Source organism: Haplochromis burtoni, unplaced genomic scaffold (genome assembly GCF_018398535.1).
Source record: "Haplochromis burtoni strain Fernald_Lab_line unplaced genomic scaffold, NCSU_Asbu1 Contig_267, whole genome shotgun sequence".
NCBI classification, from domain to species: Eukaryota; Metazoa; Chordata; class Actinopteri; order Cichliformes; family Cichlidae; genus Haplochromis; species Haplochromis burtoni.
Genome location: NW_024582628.1, coordinates 60,144 through 84,644, shown reverse-complemented (window position 1 = coordinate 84,644; position 24,501 = coordinate 60,144). Strand labels below are relative to the sequence as shown.

The 24,501-nt window shown below is 42.1% G+C and overlaps 1 protein-coding gene across 2 annotated transcripts in view; it reads right to left on the bottom strand.

Annotated features, from left to right (window-relative positions):
- Nucleotides 1–3,817: 3,817 nt before the first annotated feature.
- Nucleotides 3,818–24,501, bottom strand: part of rerg (RAS-like, estrogen-regulated, growth inhibitor) — a 51,269-nt gene continuing 30,585 nt past the window's right edge. For both annotated transcript variants that reach the window (XM_005939226.3, XM_005939228.3), the window contains exons 3-5: nt 18,099–18,155; nt 7,483–7,556; nt 3,818–4,617 (exon numbers count right to left, since the gene is read on the bottom strand). In XM_005939226.3, the coding sequence (XP_005939288.1) occupies nt 4,207–4,617; nt 7,483–7,556; nt 18,099–18,155 (542 nt within the window). In that variant the 3' untranslated portion in view covers nt 3,818–4,206. The remainder of the gene's footprint in view (nt 4,618–7,482; nt 7,557–18,098; nt 18,156–24,501) is intronic.

Below are 24,501 nucleotides of genomic sequence, written 5' to 3'. Positions count from 1 at the left end.
AAATCTCCTTGGCTGCCACTGACACTGCCTCATCCATCCAGAAGCAGAATACTGTGGTGTCAGCGTGATCCGTGTGGGAGTACCAACAGTTCACAACCCGACCAACTTCCGCAGCACTGCAGCGTAACGGCATAAGGAGAAGGCACACAAGTTCAGCAGTCATCTCCCCTTCCTTTTGCTGTGTTTTCTGACCAGCTCTGCTGAATCTTCACTTGTCTGTATTTTAACACAAGGAGGCGGTTTGAAGAATCATCATTAATGATTCCCTTCGGCTTTAGGATGGATTTTAGCATCTTGAAGTCCAATGCTTCAGCCTTGTTGCTGTTTAGTTACATTGGTTCTTAAACTGTGGGGCGGTGGTGAGGTGAGTTGTGGGTGGACAGGAGAGAAATATAAAGTGGAACTACGTAGAGTGAATTTAATTTTTTAAGGGGAGATGATTAAAACAGAGGTTGATGATGCTGTGGTGCTGATTTCACTACTGTTCATCTTAGATCACAGGGTGGTGAAGTGGGGCATGCCAGCAAAGGTTTGAACCACTGCATTAGATCATTGCTATTATCACTGTGGGTTTAATAGCAACTCCAAATCAGCACTGAATACTCACATTCCTGTGCTTAACTGTGGACTTCAGTCCTATTAATGCACTGTCCCAGTTCACAGTGAAGTATCACCTTCAATCACTAAATTAAAAGTAACTAAATATGGCTCATAATGTAAACAGCAGGGATGGCAAAACCATAAAATGCTCTTTTCTCCTGCTGGTCAGGATAAGAAGGAACCCTGTGGCTCCTTTCCTGGGTTATTATGAGATTTCCCACTGTAGTAATTATCTGCCAGATCGCTGAGCCACTCCTTTCTGCTTCATTTACAGTCTGTCTGAAGTAACAGGGTGTGCTCAGTGAGAAGTTTCCTTTTTTAACACAGGAGAATGTCAAAGATGTGTTGACTTTGAGCTTCTTGGCTGCTATATCGCATATGGAAGAAAAGCTTTTCTACGTGGTCCTTCTTAATCTAGAACTGCAGGAAAACAAAAACAGGTATAACAAATGTTTTATAACTGCTGAAACAAAGAGCTACAAGAACCCTAGTGTAGATCTAGGCAGCATTTGCAGTGAGGGTGACACAAAATCACTGTTCATCAGTCTATACATGGAGGTTACAAACACACTAATCAAGATTTAATGCATGGCAACGTTCCACCCAAATCTAATAAGATTAAAATTATTACAGTAAATGTCTAATAGTACAAAAAGAAATTATATTTTATATCCAAAATGTCAAACCTGAAAAGAAATGAATGAAAACTGCTATTTGACTGGTAAGCCAGAGGTTTACAGCAAAAGCGGGAGTTCTCAAATTTTATACCTGATGCTTAGATTGCATGTGTGGTGGGTAAAATTAAGCATTACTATGGATAATTTGCAAGTATCAGATGGTGTGCAAAAAACAGAAAAGGTTAAAATGTTACCCATGAAACACCTTATTACTCAGCGACTGCCATCTTGGCTACATACAACAATGGAAGTGTACACCAAACAATGTACAGCCTGTTGAAGGTGTATATAGCGAGTTCACTCACTTGGCCCACGTCCTCATTTTAGGTTTGACAGCATTTTAGTAGATGAAGGTGAACGGCTTGGACATGAATTGAGCTGCTGTTTGGGGAAGGCCTCAAAGGGGACTGGCGGCGGCTCCGGGACCTGGCAGATCCCCATGCTCTAAACAGAAGTTAAAGAATTGAAAAGGCTAGGGAGGGTGGGGCACGTAAACAAGAACAAACAGATTGTAGAACTGGGGGAACATATATAGATAAGAACCGGAAGGAGTGTGTTTGGAGGCGTGGTCCTGCTCCTGAAATTCAGATACTTTGTCTCCAACTAGAACTGCCAATAATGTTAGTTCTAGCTAGCTAGCTGTTAGCTAGGAGCCAGGACCTTGCCTGTAAATTCATGTACTACACAAAGAAATACAAATGAGGATGGTGCATTAAAAGCATGCTAATCCAAGCTGAGACACTGAGTTTAAATGGGTCAGGCTTTGTTGCCCAGTTGCAGTGATGCTGGAATCTGGTTCTGTGAACCAGAACTGGTTTGCCAAAGAGAAGAAACTGACTCTTTTTAAAGTGTAAAAATTGCACTTGAGGTAACCATCGTTGTTGGACACAAAGCCACTGTGGTTCATGTGAGCCAGTAGACTTAATCAACATCGGTTTTACAGCCTTTTCTCTAAGTCGAGACATTACCAGAGTCTGCAGTACAGCACCAAAGTAAGAGCTGTGGTGGAGCGTCTGAGTTACATCATTAAGGTTTCTTCTAATGAAAGAGAGACACTGTGGAAAACTACTGGAACTGGACGTATTCACATCTTTTAATTTGAAAATCCATGGTTATGTTAACGATTAGATTTGAACTTATACGAATGTCAGCTATCAGCAATGTCTCCATCCCCTTTGATCGCAGCTGATACAGGCTTTCATCATTTGAATATTTCATAATTTTAACAAATAAAAGCAGCATTTTGTGTTTGGAGACTAATATGTAAATGTGACATTTGATGGTGTGCATCCTGACTTTTAATGATCTGCTTGGAAGCATCTGTACCAATCAGTGAGGATTATTTGAAACTGTTTAAGTGCTTCTCTTAAATTTTCTGCAGCCACTGAGGACATTTGCATCAATTATGACCAACAGGAAAAACTGGTGTGATATGTCAGTCTTTTATTGTAAGTGCACAGCTGATTAGTTTCATCAGAGAAGTTCACATAGATATCACATTTCTACAATTACAGTATATTCTATTATAGATGACTCTTGGTTCTGTACACACCTAAGACACAGCAGTGCTTAAGGCTATATATTCTGTCGAACATGCTGTAGTTTACAGTATTAACATTATCGCCGTGAAGAACATCCCAAGTATGTGATGGTGCTTCCTTTTGTTTAGAGCAGGGGTGTCCAACTCCAGGCCTCGAGGGCCGGTGTCCTAAGATGTGTCCTTGATCCAACACAGCTGATTTAAATGGCTAAATGACCTCCTCAACATGTCTTGAAGTTCTCCAGAAGCCTGGTAATGAACTAATCATTTGATTCAGGTGTGTTGAGCCAGAGTGAGAGCTAAAACCTGCAGGATACCGGCCCTTGAGACCTGGAGTTGGACACCCCTGATTTAGAGAAAACAACAGATATTGTATGCATATTAGCTTTAAGACGTTCCAAACCTGCGGTGCTTTGGGTTCCTTGAGGGGAAAAATGTTCAGTTCACGAGTCCTGGACAAACGCACACACCCTGACAGCTAATGTCAAAGGAACATAGTAGACTTGATCGTAAGGATTGCTTGCAAGACAGAGACGGACAGCTTTGTAGATCTGTCTGGAACCAAAATGAGTGAAACACAGTAGATCTACGTTTATCTAAAAGGAGTCCTCTGCTCGTGAAGTTCTTTGACTGCTGCTGACAGAATAGTACAACAGCCCCCTGCACATGAGATAGAAACAGGAAACTCTAAATCTTACTGTGCAATGTCAAAGTTTTGGATTCCCTGCATGTTAAATAGGAGAGCGTGCATGAATCATTTTCTGGATACTCTCTGGTTTGTTTAATATGTCAGTTTGTTTGATGAAAGAATAAAAGAAAAAAAAATTAAGAACCTTGCCATGTTCCTGATCCTTTGTGATCTTAGCTCAGGGGTGGGCAATCTCAGTCCTCGAGGGCCGTTGTCCCTGCAGGTTTTAGATGTGTCCTCGAACCAACACAGCTGATTTAAATGGTTAAATTAGCTCCTCAACATGTCCTGAAGTTCTCCAGAGGCCTGGTAACGAACTAATCATTTGATTCAGGTGTGTTGACCCAAGGTGAGATCTAAAACCTGCAGGGACACCGGCCCTCGTGGACTGAGATTGCCCACCCCTGTCTTAGCTAGTCGACATGACTCATCAATGTCTGTCATCTCAATCCAAAAGCATTTCAGTTTTTTATTAGTGAGAAATCATCTTTTATGGCTCCCAAGCCAAGTGTCATTCGCTGTCTCTTACAGCCTGAAAAGACAGTGCACTTGGATTTTATTTTTTTTCATCGAATAACAATTAGAGAATAACAGAAGAACACATTTCACACTTAAATCAGTCATCGTCCACTGATGGTCCAAAACATTTGAGCGAGAAAAGCAATTTTGTTCCTGTCATCAGGCGGTAGCATGGCTCTTCCCTAGCTGCTGATCTTGGTCAGCATCTTGTTGATGGCCTGTTTGACATGAGTGGTGGAGCTGCGGCGTCTGGCTTTTCCCTGAACAGCTTTGCGGCGTCTCACCTCTCTGCAGAGCTCGTGGAACGCCTCGGCCACAGCGCCGCCCTCGTCGGCACAGGCAGAGCATTCGTAGAAGGCACACGCCATTTCGGCTGCCAGCCGCTCTCCTTCCTCTGTGCCGACTTGCCGGACGTGGTCCAGGTCAGACTTGTTGCCCACCAGAACCAGAGGAACGTTCTTCGGTTTCTTCACCTCCTCTAGGAGGCTTCGGAGCGGCCCCACCTCCTCAAAGCTTCCCCGATCCGTGATGTCATACACAAGGACAAAGCCGTCACCCCAACGCATGTGACCCTCCCTCTGCTGGATGTCCTCCTGAGAAGAAGACAAGACACATGGTGCTGAAGCTGATGATTTAGAGTTTTACAGATTTTCCCATGTTTTTAAATAAAATGATGATGTAATGATGATTCATATCTATTTTATGTGTGAAGCTTTAAGTCTGTAGAGACTTTGCTGAACAAATCCATGTTAGCAGTTCCAGTTTCCAGTTCCTAAATTAAGCTAAACAACTGTAGCTTTTTGTTTTTGTTTTGTTTTTTTTTTACTGTAAAATTATCATAAAACACCAACCAAAGAAAATCTCAGGTAAAAATAACAGACGGAGCAGCTGGAGAATTTCAGATGTGCTGCCTTTACCTTTGGGTCCAGTGAAGCTGTTAAAGTCATACTAGCATTTTCCTGTTTGTAGATTTATGTTGATAATGTAGTTTCTCTCTAATTTTCCCACCAAGAAAACTTTTCATTTAATATTTTTGACTCAAATATTATTTAAACAGAACAGGCTGCAGTCAGCTTCTTTAATGTGCATATACATTTTTAGCTCTTGTTGTGTTTAAACATAAAAAGACGTGTAGTCCTTTCTGATCTAAGAATCATGTTTAGTTCCTAACATTATCTTTGCACTCTGCCACACCCTCTTAAGCCCTACATTGAATTCTGCAGCCATCTGTGGAATGCAAACACTCGAGCATGTGCTTTTAATTTGATCATGTGGCGGCAGAATCATCCATGACCGATCACACAAGACCTGCTTGGACTGGATGGAGGCCCAAAGGCTCTGATCTCACAGTTACCGACAGAGGAAGCTGAACAATTTATCGAAGAGTGGCCACATTTTTCAAAAATAGAATATTATGAACCTGAATGGGGGGGGAAATAAAAACGTTTTGCATGTGTATAATATACAAACAATATATATCTGATACCGTATGGTGCTGAAAACATTAGATATATTTAATGAATATTCATTTTAAAAAGGCACATTTACTGGATTTGGAATTTCAGATTTGCTTCCGTTGTTTGGTTGTTTAATTGTCTTTTAAAAAACATTTTTAAAACAGAAAATCTATCAGAGTGCAAGCAACAGATGTTTCTGTAATGTTCTTTATATATATACATATAATTATACATCCAAATATGCTAAATAAATAAATAAATTAATAATAATAATAATAATTTATTTCTAACCCATTTTAAACATTAAGGAATGATTTTGTTGGAAGGAAGTTTTTTGATTATGTAATTTTCTTGTACCAGATGCCAGAAAACGACTTGAAAATACTACATTCCTCCTCCAGAGGACAGATGAGTTTGACGTTTGTGAACCTGGCCGCCTTCTGAACTTAAGACTCCACCTCCATAAATTACGAGAGTTAGCACAATGCTTTGATACAATCATAGCCGTGAGAGGTCTGACATTCACTGAAGTCGTGTCTGGAAACATTCAGACCTCATCCTAATGCCAGCTGAAAATAGACTACATTGTAATGAGAGCAAGAGAGAGAGATGGCTTGGCTAAAGTGTCGCAGGGGAAATCAGCCGCCAGCAGAACACCTACGCAGCAGTGCAGCATATTTATCTTCAGCCCAAGGACTTACGCAAGCTCTCGCTCATGGTCAGAACCTGGCAATACATCTATTATACTCCAGGAAATTAACATCTTTAAGTGCCATCCACTCTCACATCCAGCCAAACAATTCTTCAAAACAGTGTTGAATATCTCTGAATAAAACACCTGAATAATCAGAGGACAAGTTAACTGAATGATGTCTTTTCCATCTATTTCAGTCACATTCACATTCATATTTAATTAAAGTACATTTCAGAGTTGAAAAACACTTGACAAACACTTTTTCAGTCGACATAGACAGTGGGCTGTACACCTACTTTTGGCACAAAGAAACAACTGTGAAAATGAATGATGCAGAAAGACTTGTTATTTTTTTTATTTTTTACAGACAGTTAGTTGGCATAAGGACTGAAGATGATTCATAAAGTGGATAAATGCTTGTTTTGTTATAAAGGCTTTGTCACAGTCTCAAAGGCCTAGAGCAGGGGTCCCCAACTCCAGGCCTCGAGTGCCGGTGTCCTGCAGGTTTTAGATCGCACCCTGGGTTAACACACCTGAATCAAATGATTAGTTCATTACCAGGCCTCTGGAGAACTTCAAGAAATGCTGAGGAGTCATTTAGCCCTTTAAATCAGCTGTGATGGATCATGGATCACCGGCACTCGAGGCCTGGAGTTGCCTACCCCTGGCCTAGAGACTGGTTGGAGACTCCCGGCAACCATCTGTCACTAAGAAAAATGTGTATCGCCCAACCAGTAGGTAAGTGATTTCCAGAGGTTGTTGAGTGTCTTTGAAATCAGTTGCTAAAGGCCCAGTTAAACACCTGTCACACAGAGAAAAATGTGTATCCCATGACTGGTTTCTTGAAGTTGCAAACACTTCTCCAAAGTAAAAGTTGCATCTTTTGAAAGTTGTTGGTTTCAGCCATAAGGCAAAACCTTTACTTTGGAGGTGTACTTTCTGTGTTTCCAGTTCATACTTATTTGGGGAGTGTTTCAAGACAAGCTGGTGTCTTCCAAACAACGACATGTAAACTACATGTGGCTGCTAACGAGCAAGGCAATAACTAGTTTAGCACCCTGTTGGCAACCTATTTCACCCTATGACAGCCAGCAACCTCCAGAACCACTCCAGAGTAGTTTTCCCTTGTGACCGGACGTTGCCGAGAGGTTGCCAACTTTTTTCTGGGCCTCTGCAACTGTGCAAACATCTAAAGAAATGCCATGAAATGTTTGATCTCACTACCACCCAGAGACTACCCAGTGTAATCAAAAACAGCAACATAGGCGATAAACTACTGAAAAAAGTTACCTGACAAATTGTCTCACCTGGCCTGCAGTGTCCAGAATCTCCATGGTGACAGCCTCATCGTCGATATTGGCTTGATGACGATATGTTGATTCTGCAAGGCAAAAAATGTGAGGAAATATTTTATGCAGCATTCAAAAAAAGAACTAAAGTGAGTCATTACTGGAAAACTGTGACACTTCCTAACATGGGAGTGGAACTCATCGTTATGTATTCTTTGTGAGTTAACAAATCAGTATCACTGTGAGGGCGGGCAGATTTTCAATGTGTTTGCAATACTCTTTTCACTCGTGATTATAATTCCACCTACTATTCTTTTGAATATTCAGACGATGACACATAAAAGTGATGATTACTGTTTGCAAGAAGCTTACTCACAATAAAACCCTGCATCTTATCTAAGCTGTAATTTTATCTAAAATATGTTGGTGACAGGGCTGCTGGTGAGAAGTTTCAGGAAACTTGCAGGACTGACGCAGTTTACTGCATCACTGTAGCCTTCTTAAAACAACGCGCAACACATCAGAAACACATAGCAGATACCTTTCAGTGACGGCTCCAAACTCTCATGCTAGTTATAAAAACATAATGTGACAAAAAAACAAACATGTACTGCAAATGTCTGTGAAGGTTCTCAGCCAAAATGTTCCCATTTTGGACAGATGGTTTGAAAGAGGAGTGAAAGACGCCATCTATGTCTACTGTGAGCGACCATCTTTGAACAGAGGCGGGCTTACGACACCAACTGTCTGCCATCTATAATCCAGTTTTGAGAGCCTTTCCCAGACGCCTTAACGCCCACTTACATCCTGGGCCATCTGACCTCAGGAAATCACATGATAGGGTGGGGCTAGGCTTCTCAATGAGCTCACCAGGAACCTTGGCTGGTTGTGACCTACACCTGTTTTCACACCTTGGCTCGTGTGATTAGGTAGAGGATCAATAGGGGGTCCATGTCCCTTTTGGGGGGGGGGGACACTCCCACAGGGCTTAAATCTGGGACTCTCCACATTTGACTGTAGAACTGAAGAAGCTTCTTGAATGAGAGTTGAAACGTCTTCAAGCAGCTTGAAGAAGTCCAGACGCTTTTCTTTTCAAGCTCCTTAGACTTCACTGCAAATGTTTTAGAAGTGTGGGCATCACAAAAAGCCAGTCAGAGTGACGAACATGATTACATGCTACTAGCCAGCTAGTAATATATGGTTGTGATCAGACGTTAATATACACTCTTCATGTGCATGATGACTGTCATGGGAATTTTAGGCTTTTAATGCTTTTTTTGGGACTGTTTTTTCCCCAGGGTGGAATGCATGCACCCTTGAGGCGACTTATGTTGTGATTTGGCGCTATATAAATAAAATTGAATTGAATTGAATGTAATGATGTGAAGCTTGTTGATGGCTACCAAAAGCATCTGGTTAAGGTGCAAAGTTGCATGTAACAGACACCGGTACTCCGTGCACATTTTGTACACACGTGTAGAAGTTGCAGTAAGCTGCAGCAACAGCAGAGGGAGATGTTTTATTTCATGAAAATAGTTATTGAAAAGTGTTTAAACAGACGTTATTAACGCATTTACATCTAAATACATATTAGCCTTTCTGGCAATTAAGGAGCCAGAAAGGATTAAGCTTATGTTTTTTGCTGAAAAATAAAATAAAAAAAGTAAAGCGCCTCGTGGCGACTGCTGTTGTGTTGTGCTATATAAATAAAATTGAATTAAACAGAATCTCCACCCTTAAAATGACTGCAACTGTAGCTCATCTGCAACAGTGGGTTGTTTATTAGTTACCATGGGGTCATTTTCTAGTTCTAGTCCTTTCAGGTCATAAACCTCTTTACACTTTGACCCTCTGTTTGCTGATGATAAAAGCCAGGCAGGCAGTGCAATCCCCCCTGTTTGACACAGTCAGAGCAAAGGCATTTGGGTTTACAGCTTCCCTTTAGAGACATTAGCTAGTTGTCATTGGCACCACATTTGTTTTTGAGGAACCATGTATTAAACATGTTCATGCCTGAGATGGGAGAGCATCATTTTTAGGTCAAAACAGCTGCTTTTTGCCTGGTTCAGACAGATGCTGATTAGCTTGAAGAGAGAACACTCTTTCTCTTCTGCTTACATTTTGGGGACAGGTTTTTCCCAGCATGCTGTCAGACTCTCCTGGTTGCAGGGTGAAGTTTGACTCTTGCAATGACCTGAAAACAGTCTGAGCTTCGCCTCTCTGTGATTTGAAAAACAGTCTGAGCTTCGCCTCTCGGTGATTTGAAAAACAGGATGAGAACTCTGTATTGCCGGCACAGGTGTGAACTGTGACTGTGACCTTTCATTTGACCTCAGTCAGAGAGCAGGTTATCTGCCCGCCCCCCTTCGCTGTCATAAAATCCCATCTGTAAACACCTCGCAGGCAGGATCAAGGCTCCCTGAAACCTTTTTTGTGCAGGCAAACTGCTGGGATTTTCCATCGCATGACATTTTCCATGTCAGGGCTTAAACCGATGCTTTCTTCTAGCATTCTGAGTGATTTCACAAAAAATCTCTTACCTCTGCTATCATGTACACAGAGGTCCAGGATTCCTGACTCATTTGTCCCAATGTCTAAAAATGAGCAAGTACTCCATGTGCCAGTCACAAAGACTGCAGTTCATCTTTACACATAATTTGAAATGTTATTTTGTTTGTTGCTCCCAAACGTCATAAAAATGCAGTGTGCATTTTATTTAAGCCATCGCAGAGTTTTGTTACTGAGTGTTTGAACCTTTCAGACTAGACAAACACGAGGAACACGCTAACATGACACACAGGAACGAAAGCTGCGCCCACATTGGAAGGAATGAACTTCAAACCAGCTAAACTGTGTAACAGTTTGTAACACTACAAAGTCCGATTGTGCTTCTGTTTATATATTTACTGATTCTTCTGGCATGATAGTTGTAAAAGTTCTGGGAATCGTCCCATAAACATAAAAAAATCTGTCCAGTCTCTCATTCAAGATCATCTTCGTGTGCATCCCTGGACTGCTTTCAGCAGGGCAGTTATTTTTAGATTATTTCTGGAGCTCTGTGCCAGCTTTAATTTCACTACAGTCCTCAAACTTCCAAGGTCTTTATGGACCATGACAGGTCAGGATCACAACCAGGAGCGTAGTTTTAGTCATAGTTTTTTTTCCTCTTTCACTGTACACTGTGAATTCAGACTAATAAAGCAGAAATCTACTGCTTCTATTGCCACTGTGTCAAAGTATACAATGCATTTAAAAAAAAAAAAAAAAAAAAAGAAACACACCCTTCAGTCACCAGCCAACATACCCTGGAAGTCCAGCCACTTCCACAAAATGAAAGTTAAGTTTTAGAATTTGGCAATGTGTCGGTGTCAGTAGTGCGATTTCCAGGGAGTGATCTACACAACTGCACTGGACGTTTGTCAAAAACACACCAAAAGGGGCCCATTGAAAAGGTTAAGGTGTTTGATTTATTTATGTTTTGGTTTTAACTACATACGACCGTTTTCTATTAACCTAAAGCACTACACATTTGATACCAATGAAAAGAACTTTCATAGTATTAAAAGAAAATCTTTGAAGATAAGTTCTAAAGTATCACTTCAATCGAATTAAATGCTGTATTTCAAATGTTTTATTGTGACTAAAAAAAAGATTAGGTCTTATTACTTTAAACACCCAAGCCAACAAACGATGGAGAGGACCTGTCAGACTGATGTTCAGATTCTATCTCATGAGAGAGTTTAAAATGACAGGTCCTGCAAGGCCCCCTCTGCTGTGTGCCAGGTGTGCTCACCTCTCCGGGGGGGATAAATTGTGTTGTGTGATGTAAATGAAATGTCACAGGGAGCCAGAGGAGGAAGCAACTGACGCAGCTGTTTGGCTGCATTCACAAGGAGCCTCCTTAAGGAGAACCAGAGTCACGCTGTGCCTCGTGGGACAGCCTATTTCAGGAGCCAGCTCCCTGTCAGCTCCCAATCTGTCCACGTCCATACCCCAGTGTATCTGTTGATAAAAGCACTGGCAGGAGGCAGTGCTGGTGGTATGATTTAAGCAGGCTCACCATCCTTTGTAATCAGAATCAGAATCAGAAAGGGTTTTATTGCCAAATGTTGAGCAGGTTAACAACATTAGGAAATTGCTGCGGTGCTTCAGTGCAAACATACTGTCATAAATTACGCTTAAATAGACATGAAAATAAAAATAAGAATAAGAATTAAAAGTGCTACGTAGATAGATATATACATGAGTGCAGGTGGTGATCAGTGCCAAACATGGAATGATGCAGTGAACACAGCGTAGGGTCATGTGTTAGTGGTGGGAACAGTCATACGTTATTGTTCATGTGTCCAACAGCAGAGGGGAAGAAACTGTTCTTATGGCGAGAGGTTCTGGTGCGAATGGACCGGAGCCTCCTGCCTGAGGGGAGCAGGTCAAACAGACTGTGTCCAGGGTGAGAAGGGTCAGCTGAGATCCGAGCTGCACGCCGCAGTGTCCTGGAGGTGTACAGGTCCTGCAGAGATGGGAGTCTGCAGCCAATCACCTTCTCAGCAGAGCGCACAACACGCTGCAGTCTCTGTTTGTCCCTGATAGTGGCTCCAGCGTACCACACGGTGATGGAGGAGGTGAGGATGGACTCGATGATTGCAGTGTAGAACTGCATCATCGTCCGTGTTGGCAGGTTGAATTTCTTCAGCTGCCTCAGGAAGTACATCCTCTGCTGGGCTTTCTTGATGACGGAGGTGATGGTGGGCTCCCACTTCAGGTCCTGGGTGATGGTGGTACCCAGGAAGCGGAATGAGTCCACAGAGGTGATGGGGGTGTCAGTCAGGATGATGGGGGGGAGTGGGGCTGTGTGCTTCCTGAAGTCCACAATAATCTCCACTGTCTTCTGGGCATTCAGCACCAGGTTGTTGTGGCTGCACCAGGACACCAGACGTTCAACCTCCCTCCTGTAGGCAGACTCATCCCCGTCCGAGATGAGTCCAATAACGGTGGTGTCATCTGCAAACTTGATTAGCTTGACAGACTGGTGGGTGGAGGTGCAGCAGTTGGTGTACAGGGAGAAGAGCAGAGGAGAAAGAACACAGCCCTGAGGGGAGCCGGTGCTGATGGTCCGGGAGTCCGAGACATTCTTTCCCAGCCTCACATGCTGCTTCCTGTCCGTCAGGAAGTCAGTGATCCACCGGCAGATGGGATCAGGCACATTCATCTGGGAAAGCTTGCCTCGGAGATGGTCTGGAAGGATGGTGTTGAAGGCAGAGCTGAAGTCCACAAACAGGATCCTGGCGTAGGTTCCTGGGGAGTCCAGATGCTGCAGGATGAAGTGTAGGGCCATGTTGATGGCGTCGTCTACAGACCTGTTGGCTCTGTATGCAAACTGCAGGGGGTCCAGGAGGGGGGCCGTGAGGGTCTTGAGATGGGAGAGAACTAGGCGCTCAAATGACTTCATGACCACAGATGTCAGAGCCACGGGTCTGTAGTCATTTAGTCCAGTGATCCTAGGTTTCTTGGGGACAGGGATTATGGTGGAGGACTTGAAGCAGGCAGGCACATGACATGCCTGCAGTGAGGAGTTGAAAATGCCAGAAAACACTGGGGCCAGCTCGTTTGCACAGTGTCTGAGGGTGGCAGGAGACACACCGTCTGGGCCGGGAGCTTTCGAGCATTCAGATTCTTAAACTGCTTCCTCACACCTGCTTCATGAATATGAAGAGTTGTGGTGGGAGGAGGTGGTGTGAAATCCTCTTTTGTGTGGGGTGAGGAGGGGGGTGTTGTAGGTGAACAGTTTGAAGGTGGTGATGGCTCTATGGAGGGGGGAGAGGTGGGGGAATTAGTGTCCAAAGTGCCTCTATTGTTGGGGCCGTTGGAGGTGTGAAGGCTGCCTGATGGCTCGTCAAAACGGCAGTAGAAGTCGTTGAGGGTGTTGGCCAAGAGCAAGTCATCAGTGGAGTGGGGGGTTTTAGGCTTGTAGTTGGTGATATTCCTAAAACCTTTCCACACAGAGGCCGAGTCATTCTCTGAGATCTGCTGCTGCATCTTCTCAGAGTGCTGATGTTGTTTAGCAATGTCCACTTCTTTAGTGAACCTGTACTGAACCTGTAAGGGTCTTGGGAAGAAACAAAAATGACAGTGCAAACAGCTGCTTTACACTGTTTTGGGATCAGGCAGGGAAAAAAAGTCTCAGTGTCGACACTGAAAACCATCCAGTTTGTTGATGAACTCTGTCAGTGTGCGCTTCCATAAATTGCTCCAACAAACCAGAGAAAATGGTGCAGAGCATGAGCAAGCAAAAAAGCCGTGTGATATAATATAAAGCAGAGCTGCTGTTGTCATGCCAAACCACAGTCGCGGTAGCACACAATTAATTTCTGTGAGCCAAAGGAGATTAGAATCTGTAACCAGACGGTGTGCAGAGACAGAAATAACTTTTGCAATATTGTGGCCATGTGCAGTCTGAAGTGTTGTTGGTTCCCATTGTGCTGCTGGGAATGAGAGCCATGTAGTGTTTCTGCAAACTCAGTCTCTGTTGCTACCAGCCGAGAATTTAAACATACAGAGATCTGCACGTTTTTTGGGGTTTTTTTTTTTTTACCCCTGTTTTTGCATCTTTTAATTCTCTTCAATGATTGGTTCCTTAACTAGAGATGAAATAGGGCAAAAAAAGAGATTAAATTCTTGCCACACATTTTCTTTCTTTGGATGTGCAGGCTTTTTATATGTAAAAGCTAAAAAATGCAGCGAATGCAAAAAGTGCTTTTTTTCTTAGTTATCAGAACTCACAGTTTTTTCCCACTACAAGCATGCTGACACAGACGATGGGCTAAGTTAAGAGCTGAAAAAGTATTAATTCATAAAATTAGCCCTTTTGGACTTTAGTTTAGTCTTTTAGCTAATGAGTGTGCAGTTTCAGTCAGATGTATGCTTCCTCATTCACATCACATCATATCCAACACGAACACAACAACAGCAAGAACACTCAAGTGTAAACTTGTGTGTGTGTGTGTGTGTGTGTGTGTGTGTGCGCGCGCGCAGGTACACAAGCACACTCATTCTTCATTCAAGTACTGATCATATCTGGAGATGCCCACATGTTCGTATATTTACATGATTCTGAGAATATGAATTTAATGTGTTAAGCAGTGGTTCCCAAACTTTTTTTGCTAGGCCCCCCTTTGTTTTACAAGAAAAAATGTTCGCGCCCCCCTTCTCGCGCGTACGCACGCACGCATCCTCCAACCACACACACCCATATTTTGCTCCATTGCGGTTTCTTTCACACCTCAAGCATTTAGTAAACAATTAGGAAAATACAAGTAACCTGCAATAAATTACAGGTAGTAAGAATGTAAACTACTAACTCTACTAACTACTAACTCTACGTCCATGCCTACAGGGGTATTTTTGGACATGCAGCCGTTTCGTCCACATGTAAACGGCGTTTCAAATCACTGAAAACGGAGATTTTTTTAAAACTCCTTTTCCCGTTTACGTGTGGACGAAGAATACAGAGTTCGTCACGCAACGTCAAAGGTATGTGCCTTTTTTCACGTCACGCTGTGCGCCACGTTATTGTTTACATGAGATGAATTGCAGAATGGCAGATAGTCAGATTAACAGTATTTTGTCTCTATCTGCAGGTTTTACACGCTTACATATACACATGCATTTACCGTCCCTCCATTTAGAAAGGCAGAGGCGTCACGATGTGATTATTTTACTGTATGTGTAATAATATTCAACATTGCCATCAATGCATTTTTCAAAAAATGCCTCTCTGTGCAAAATGGGTTTAAAAACATAAACAACTGTGGGATACTGTTTGTCCGTGATTTGAAGAGCGCTGCTCCCCACGAAGGGAAAACCAATTCTGCAGGGGAGACCTACCTTGGCACTTGTGCAGGTGAAGCCAAAGGGAAGATATGCTTCACCATATTTTCTAGTCTTTGGCTTAGAATGAAGTTGGTTTGGAAACATATTCAGCGATGCTTCATCTCCTGCTTTGCATTTCTGTGGGCGCCCTGTGCTAGCAGAGTCCAAGCCTTTTGTTTTTTCTTCCCCTTCCTTTCTTCCCTTCTCATAACGCGCCCCCCCCCCCGTTTTGGGAAGGTCTGTGTTAATGGGAAAACAAGAAATGAAAAAACGTCCTTGATTGGAAGGCTGTTTGCAATCCGCTTGCACAACACTAACCTCTTTTAACATTAGAATTTATCATCCCATTAGAATTTAGGATTTCAATCACCAGTTTGAGATTGTGAAGTCAAGCTGTTGAATTCACAGGAATTCTAGTGAATTCCCATTGATTGTGGACTGAAAGGTGTGCAACATTGTAACAGACAAGTGAACTCCATATATGGTCCTCAGTTTCTTAGCTCGATTCAACCAATCATTCCTTAAACCTGGCTTAGAAAATGCACGATGGGAGAGCCACAGTTGTCAAGTTGAGGCTTTTAACCACTACTTCACAAAGTAGTAACTAGTGTATGATGTCACAACAGCAACATACATCCTTTATACACAGTGTATATGCACTATCCTGCAGAAAATTGTCTTCGCTAAGCCTGAATTTTTTGCAGTCACAGTAAATCTACTGTTCCCTGAAATAAAATCTGCCTTTGAAGATGCACAAGATAGCTCTGCATGGGCTGTTTCGTACATCTAGGCTGAAAAGGGACAATTCACTGCAGGGAATAAGATCTGAGCTTGTTTGTAAACCTGATCCAGATAAATAGGTAGATAATAAATGGAGATGAATGGTGAGCAATAGCTACTGGAAGGCATACTGAGATAGATGGAGTGCAGAACACATTGCGGCAGTAATTCTCCAGCATGCAAACCCCCTACCTGTGCGATCTGCTCATAATAGTGTTTTAATGATGTTTTGAGCACTTTGAGGGTAATTTCATCCAGGCAGTCTGATTGGTCACAGACACCCTCCAGCGGTGCTGTTATTTCCATTACAGACCTCAAGGGGTTGTGACGTAACCTCTTGTTGTAACCAAGGAAGCAGTTATTGCTCTTTTCCTGATTTCTACCACATTCCCTACTTTGAGTTTAAACAGCAGACGTGTAATATGAAGCTGGCACAGTGGCAATACATTATACTGTAAAAAAGTAGTAAGATGTGGATGGGTGGCAGCTGAGTATGATCTAAATGCCACGTATGCTAAATGTAAAAGAAATCCAGAATCCTATCGCTTTCGTTAAAGTGTTTCCTCTTTGTTGGTCTAGCACCTGAACATATCTCAGCAATCTCACAGGCATATGTTGAGATGTCACACAGAGGCCATAATGACTGTGATCATTATGTTATTATATGAAAATGGATTAATTATGCTCCTGAGTGCGGTCTGCTTTATGTTGGTGATTGCACTGTACTGCACCATGTATTGCTAAGAACAGGCAGGCTATTGAAGGAGCATCATGTGAACAGTCCAGAGGCGCTGACCTGCCAAGCACAGCCAGGAAATGAAAAGCACATTATAGAGGAGGCACTTTGTGTCCCATAATTACAATGTAGAGGACTGGTTCAACCAGAGTATGAAAAGGCCAGTTCTACTGTATATAATGCACTGATAAGAGAAACCCCCCAACAACAATTTTACATTACGCTGAGTTGTAGCAGTTTCAGCACTTTATCCCAGAATTTTCAATGAATCAATTATTGCTTTTATTCTGTTTTCACCAGATAAACATTTGTGCAGAAGATTAAAGTGCTAGCTCTGTGCTGGCAATGATAGTGCCCATGATATAACTCCTGCACCTAGAACTTCCATTTTCTCTTTTTCCTGTTAGATGAGGAGATTTGGTATATATTAGTGCTGTCTGCGTGAATCTCGTTAAATCTCTCATCGCAGGGCGTCAACGCGTTAGCGCCGTCCAGCCCCACGCACGGGGCAATCCACGTTAACTCGCTAACGAAGATTTGCCGCATTAATGCAGTTATGGCATTAACGTTATTTTAACGATATTAATGCTGACAGCACTAATATGAATCTATGCTAACTATGAAAACTACAACGAGCAGCAGCTAGCTTACCTTAGATTAAAAGCTAGAAGCTAGCTGGGGAAAGCCATTACCCTAGCTGTGCCAAAAGCAAACACATTTTCATTTTGTCATCTTTAGAGAGGTTCATGCAGGAAAAATGCCTGAACAAGATGTTTCTCCTGCTTTCAATTATTGGTTAAACTTACAGAAAGAGGGCACAAAGCTAAAAGTAATGCTAGGCTAGTTACAGAAGATTTCACATTAGCGGTAGCATGGCAGAAAAGAATCAAGGTGTTGCAATGGTCCAGTCAAAGACCAGACCTTGAACTGACTGAATTGCTGTGCTGGGACTTTAAGACACCTGTGCCATACAACACTTGTATGACAAAGTCATACAGAAAACCATTACTTCAAGTTATTGCTGCTAAAGGTGGTTCTACAAGTAACTGGCTTAGGCTTTGTAAAATTAGTGGAATCTGCTGTGTGTTTTTTACACCTGGGGATAGCTTTAAATAATCAACTTAGTTAAGGACTATATGTATTAGAAGAACTTCATATAAAACCATAAAATTGACAGTGTGCAATTTCTGCAGATACAGGAGATGGCAGTAACAGCAGGAGGGGATACACGTTTCTTGGGCTGTCTTACCAAGTGTGGGGTCATACTCCCAGATGAAGCGTCTGGTCAGAAATCTCACCACCAGAGCTGCAAAGAACCACAGGACAAATGTGTTCAGCATATGAAATCAGCACACGAGACACACAGCAGGGTGGCAGTTTGATTTTAAGTATTAAATAGTTTTCTTTTTTAAATAGACTGCATACTGAGTCATGAATACACTTTTTACTAGATGAAACTAAAAATTGATGACCATTTGTTTATAGTAGTGAAGCTCAATCTACAGCCCTAATATGTACATCCACTAACATGTATTCTCAGAAAATCAGCTGTGGCTAACGCACCGACAGTCCATAAGATCCAAACCACTTTAACACACATTTCATCTAAATGCTAATACCCACTGGAAAACGTCCAGCTCATTAAGACAGAGTTCAAACAACCTTGAAACATCAGCTCTCAGGTTTTATCAAGAGCATCTTCTTCTCTGAGACAGGATTGTTGGCCTGTCTTTGACAGTATCAGCCTTCCTTTAAAAAACATCCCCAGTGAGCCAGTGACTCACTGTCTTAATGGTTTACCATCAACAAGCAATCTGCCGCACAGAAATGTCATTTATGCAGGCTGAATTAGACGGCCCTTCCCTGTTTATCAGGCACAGCCACACACCAAAACCTCTTTCTCAGAGTAAAATTACCTGTAAACACTGGTGTAAAATGTGTTCAGTTAGCTGAATGCTGCAACATTTCTCCTTTTAGTTCAGTTGTTGGGGAGGGGTGATGTCACTGAAAAAGAGACCTGCTGTATCAGTTTACTTTATGTAAAGAGATTAGCAGAGAAAATAAATGTGGTGGCTATGAGCTCATTCACTTTCACTCAGAGTGAAATGAAATGATTGAAACCACTCTCGTCTGTCAGTGAAATATGGATTCAGTTGTAGGAGGTGGGCATCTCTGTCATGGTCCAAAGGTTTTGTTCAGTATTTGCTGAATTTTGGTTCCTTTTGTTGATTCTTTCTTTTGCTTCTAATGTTGTGTTTCACTGTCTTTGCCTCCCTCTGTCTCATTTGTGTTCCAGTGCCTTCTCTGCTCTTTTATTGGGGTTAATATGAACCTTCATGTCTTAGTGTTAGCCTTGCCTTTTTGTTATTTTCTGTTTACTTTGATAATTGAGGTTGATTGTGTAAAGTGGTCAGTGTAAAGTTATGTCTTTTAGTCTTTATTTGGACATTGGCTGCTTTTTCACTCATGTTCCATCCCGTCCTTGTACCTGACCATTTCTAGATAAATAAATCAGTACAGGTATTTCACATTTTCCTAGTAAACTATAAAGAAATGACAGGTGGCTTGAGATTCACCATTCAGCATGTAAATGGACCGTTTCTCACGTAGCGCTTTGGTGCTTGTTTGATTGTGTCCATGTATTTGTACAGTCTTCCCCTGCATTTAAGTTCTAATTTTCACACACCAATTAACTCACACAGGGATACTTTGGCCCCCCAGTTCGAACCACCAACCTCCCAACTGGAAGATGAGCAGCTCTACCTCCTGAGCCACAACCACCCTTCATGAAGTTCAAAGACGTTCCACAGGAAGACTGTAAGTCTATTTACTTCATTCACCTAAAGCTGGACCATTTAAATGAGCTGAGTTTTGCACTTTGGCTCAATATCGACATGCTAAGCTTTACTGACCTACCAGGCGTTCACCGGATTGACTTTTATCCGTGTTCTTAAAGGTAAAATGATTGACTGTAGTAGGGTAACTTTGTTCTTTTATCAGCATTTAACTTTCTTCACAGTGGTATAAATAAAACAGTATGGCTTTAGAACTTATATTATAAATGAATTTTTAGTAACAAATATGTTAAAGCAACATTAAAGCCACCCAAGTCTCTTCACACTTTTTAATTAGCTTCGACTCACTGCCATTGGGACTGTCTGGCTTTCATGAGTCCAGGTGGGTCTCTGTGTAATCATGTCAGCTTACTGAGCTCCTACTTATGGAAAAGAGCTCATGAAGGAACAGTTCCTCCTTTGAACTTGAAAAACCAGGCCTGTCTTCCAATTAACCAAGTAAAGGAAGAAAATCCACAATGAAAAAAGGAGTGAAGGTGAGCCAGTGCCTTTGAGCTCAGGACAGTAACTTTCACGCATGAGGCAGACTGCAAAGCTTTACCATTTTATCAGCCAAATTGGTCTTTTACTTCAGCGTTCATCATTCCTGTCTTGCTGATTTTGTTCCTCAGGAAATCACAGCACGGTGGCATGGTGGTTAGCACTGTTGCCGCACAGCAAGAAGGTCCTGAGTTCAATTCCACCATCAGGTCTTTCTGTGTGGAGTTTGCATGTTCTCCCCGTGCTTGCGTGGGTTCTCTCCGGGTACTCCGGCTTCCTCCCACCGTCCAAAGACATGCAGTTTGTGGGGATAGGTTAATTGGAAAATCCAAATTGTCACTAGGTGTGAATGTGAGTGTGAATGGTTGTCTGTCCTTGTGTGTTAGCCCTGTGACAGACTGGCGACCTGTCCAGGGTGTACCCCGCCTCTCGCCCTACGACAGCTGGGATTGGCTCCAGCGCCCCCCGCGCCCCTGAAAAGGAAAAGCGGTAGCGAATGGATGGATGGATGGAGGAAATCACAGCCTCCCTTTCTCGCTAACAAATTCAATGTGTTTTTAGGCAAAGGGAGTCCGGGTCATGTAACGTTCAATTATCCCCTGAACGCAGTGAAAACAGAACAGTGGCAGGTAATTTGTCAATTTGCTGTTGACAAAGCAGACGAGCGTGCATATTTATTCTCGGAGCACTTTTCCTTTTCCCGTTCAACCCTAATTTTGCCGTTGAGGTTTTAGTGGCGGTGGCCTGGATTCCAGGTGGCGAGAAAAACCAATGGGGTGTGAAGTCCTTTTCTCATTAGATGTAACTCTATCTCCTGCTTTTCACTTCCACGGGAAAGAAAGGTACACACGGCAGAGAGGAGCCTTTGTTAATGTGCATCAGTGCACATTGTGGCCCAGATTCACTGAAGGATTGCAAACAGAATAATGTGCAAGGTATCGCCAAGCTGACCAGAACACAAAAACAGGTGATTTACTGACTGTGTGCAGAGAGAGGAAAGCTGATAACAGCGCTGGCATTTACAAAAAAGCCTTTCTGTGCTCATCACATATTGCATATGTGGATACCATTTTCTAGTTTGATCCTTTTTTCTTTTTTTTAACAGTCTGATAGAGGCGTTGCTTTGGCTAAAATGGAGCCACACATTTTGCAGCGACTCTGAATTAGAGTTGCATTTATGCTTTTAGCAGCCTGTGTTATTATGTTTTGAAAGGTGTGATCAAAAACTGGCATTTAAAAAAACAAAAAACAGTCCAGCAGGAATAATGACCTTCCGGCCACAAATTTCAAATCAGAAATCAGAATACTAAAGTGAGTGGCCGACTATTTTTTTTAATTTTTTTTAAATGACTGAATTTGCATAAGCAGGAACACCCTGAACACACATCTGTTTGTATGGTGGTTGGTAATATCCAGGCGATGCTAAAGGAGAGACGGAATGAAATTTAATAATAAAAATAATAATGGATTGGATTTGTATAGCGCTTTTCAAGGCACCCAAAGCGCTTTACAATGCCACTATTCATTCACTCTCACACACTGGTGGAGGCAGCTACAGTTGTAGCCACAGCTGCCCTGGGGCAGCCTGACAGAAGCGAGGCTGCCATATCGCGCCATCGGCCCCTCTGGCCAACACCAGTAGGCGGTAGGTGAAGTGTCTCGCCCAAGGACACAACGACCGAGACTGTCCGAGCCGGGGCTCGAACTGGCAACCTTCCGATTACAAGACGAACTGCCAACCCTTGAGCCACGATCGCCCCATATGAAATTTAAAAAAACAAACAAACAAAAAAAAAACAACCTAAGAATCAAACAGATGTTAAGGCAAATCCAAAACAAGACACAAAAGAAAAACAACTATCAGAGTAAAACAGGAAGCAAGTTTAATTCAAAATAGGAACCGAAGCCAAATAATGACCAAGAAAACCTCTAGAACAGTAAAGCAGTCTTAACAGGAATTTGAAAATCAACAAGATACAGATGTAATACAATACAATTTAAGCCTAATATTACATTTGAATTCATAATAAGGCCTCAAAACTGTAATTCAAAACTTAACCAACTCGACTATATCCACTTAGAATTCAAAATAATGAAAAAGACCCAAGGACCATGAAACAATGTCCTGGTCTGCTTTGGTGAAGGCCCACTGTGGACTAGATCGATCTTCAAATACATGGTAACTAATGTTGCTGTCTGCTACACATTTAGCATAACTGGGACCAAAAAAATAAACTAAGCATTAAAAACCGGCTGCTGTTTGGCAATAGCAGTGAAGTCTTAGGTAATAAACCAATAATAAGCAGTATGTGCTTGCTAGCATCAGCTAATATTAATCAGCTTAAATTGTGTTTATTCTACAGCAGCTTATAACTCCTGCATTGACTTTTGTCAGTGTCACTGGCTACAACATTACCGCTCCTTAGCCACAAATAAAACAGGCTGCGTGTAGCGATGGAAAGTAGATCAGAGTAGAGCTGCTGTTTTATATTTTCTCTGGTGTTTATTCTCTGGTGTCACATAGCCTGCATCATGTGGCTGGTTGAAAAATTCTCTTTATATTAACTATTGCCTTATAATGTCTTCAGCTGCTAACGGTTTCTTCACAACTTGACATTTCCCAACAACTGACCGCAGCTGGAGTCAAAGTAACAAAAAACAGATCTGATCTTATCAAATTGTTCAGCTCAGACTTCATAGGGCAGCTGCGAGCTGATGGATGACAGAGGTTTCAGATTTACGTCAGACACACCATCCGTAGTAGGTGTTTGCCAAAAGCTTCTTTTATCTGAAGTGACCTAATCACATTAGCGGCAGAATGTTGGACTAATTGCAAACAAAGCAAGAGCAATTAGTGGCGCCCATGCCCCTGTTCTGAACCAGTGTTGTGTTACTCATTGAACAGTCTCTATTGATTCCTCATGACCATCAGACGAACACCCACAGCTCTTTAGTTCCTTTCAGCCACAAAAAACACCTCTTCGCTGTCTCTCCCAGAGCTGTGGCTCTGCAGTCAAGTCCTGTACCTATTGTGTTCGTGTCACGTTGGGTCATGTCACACAGCCAGCTGTGCTGATAAGACTGGAGGAGAAACGGTTACATGGGAACTGCCTTAAAAACAAATAATAGAAGCGAGAAAATTAAAATGTAATAATAGAAAACTTGAAATACTATATATACAGATATGAGAAATAAAGTTTACACAAGACCGTTTTCAGTCTTGTGTAAACCACCCACGCTGTTTCTCTAGGAACAAAGAAGGTAAGTAGCAGTGTGACCACCTCTGTTAAAGTGTGGGCATTAATAGAGTTTAACAATTTCACCAGGATGATGTCTGTGCTCAGACTGTGCAATGATCAGGGAAATTACAAAAAACAAAAAAACAAAACCAAGAGCTACAGACTCTACAAGTGTCAGTCAGCAGGTTAAATGTTAAAGTTCATGACAGTACGATAAAAAACTAAAAAGACTCAACAAGTACGGCTTGTCTGAAAGGGTTACCAAGAGAAACTCTTTCCTTTCTATAAAGGTGCACCTAAACAAAGCACAAGATTTCCAGAAAAATGTGCTTTGAACAGATGAGACTAAATGGAGATCTGTGGCCATAAAGCAAACTGCCAAATGCTGCACATCAGCACAAACACATCACACCAACTGTTGAGTTGTTTGTGGTGGAGGGGCGATGATTTGGGCTTGCTTTGCAGTATCGGACTTGGACACCTTGCAGTCATTGCTGTGTAACTGAAAGCTACTACATGACAAACTGAGCTAAACTGAGCTAAACTGAGCTACATTTTCCCCTTGATTTAGTGAAGATTATCTAAAGAGAGCAGTAGCTGGGGGATCAGAGGGGGTAATGTATTGTTAGGTACAGCTGCCTTCTACCAGGTGGAAAATGTTACCACATATTTGGACGCATGGATTTGATATTAATGACTTCACGGATAACTTTATTTCTATAATACCCGCGAGAGCTCAGAAATACTGGCAAATGTGATAAAAATAATCAGCAGCAATTGAATTTCACACAGAATTCAGTGTTGGCTCTGGTTTAGACAGATTATAGCATTTGCCTGTGCAGATTGATGTCATCAGACTTGTAGTACATTGGCTGCTTTTATGTTTTATGTGAACAGAAAAGGGATGAATCATTAACAGGACATTTCTGGGGTTTTATTGCATTTGGTTTAGAAAAAAATGGCCACTCTGCTGCTTTGTTGGCAGACAAGAAGCAGCAATTTACACATAATGTTCTCCCCAAAAGCTTGTAAAGAGTAACACTTACCAGGAATCTGTAAAACAAAACGGACAATTTTG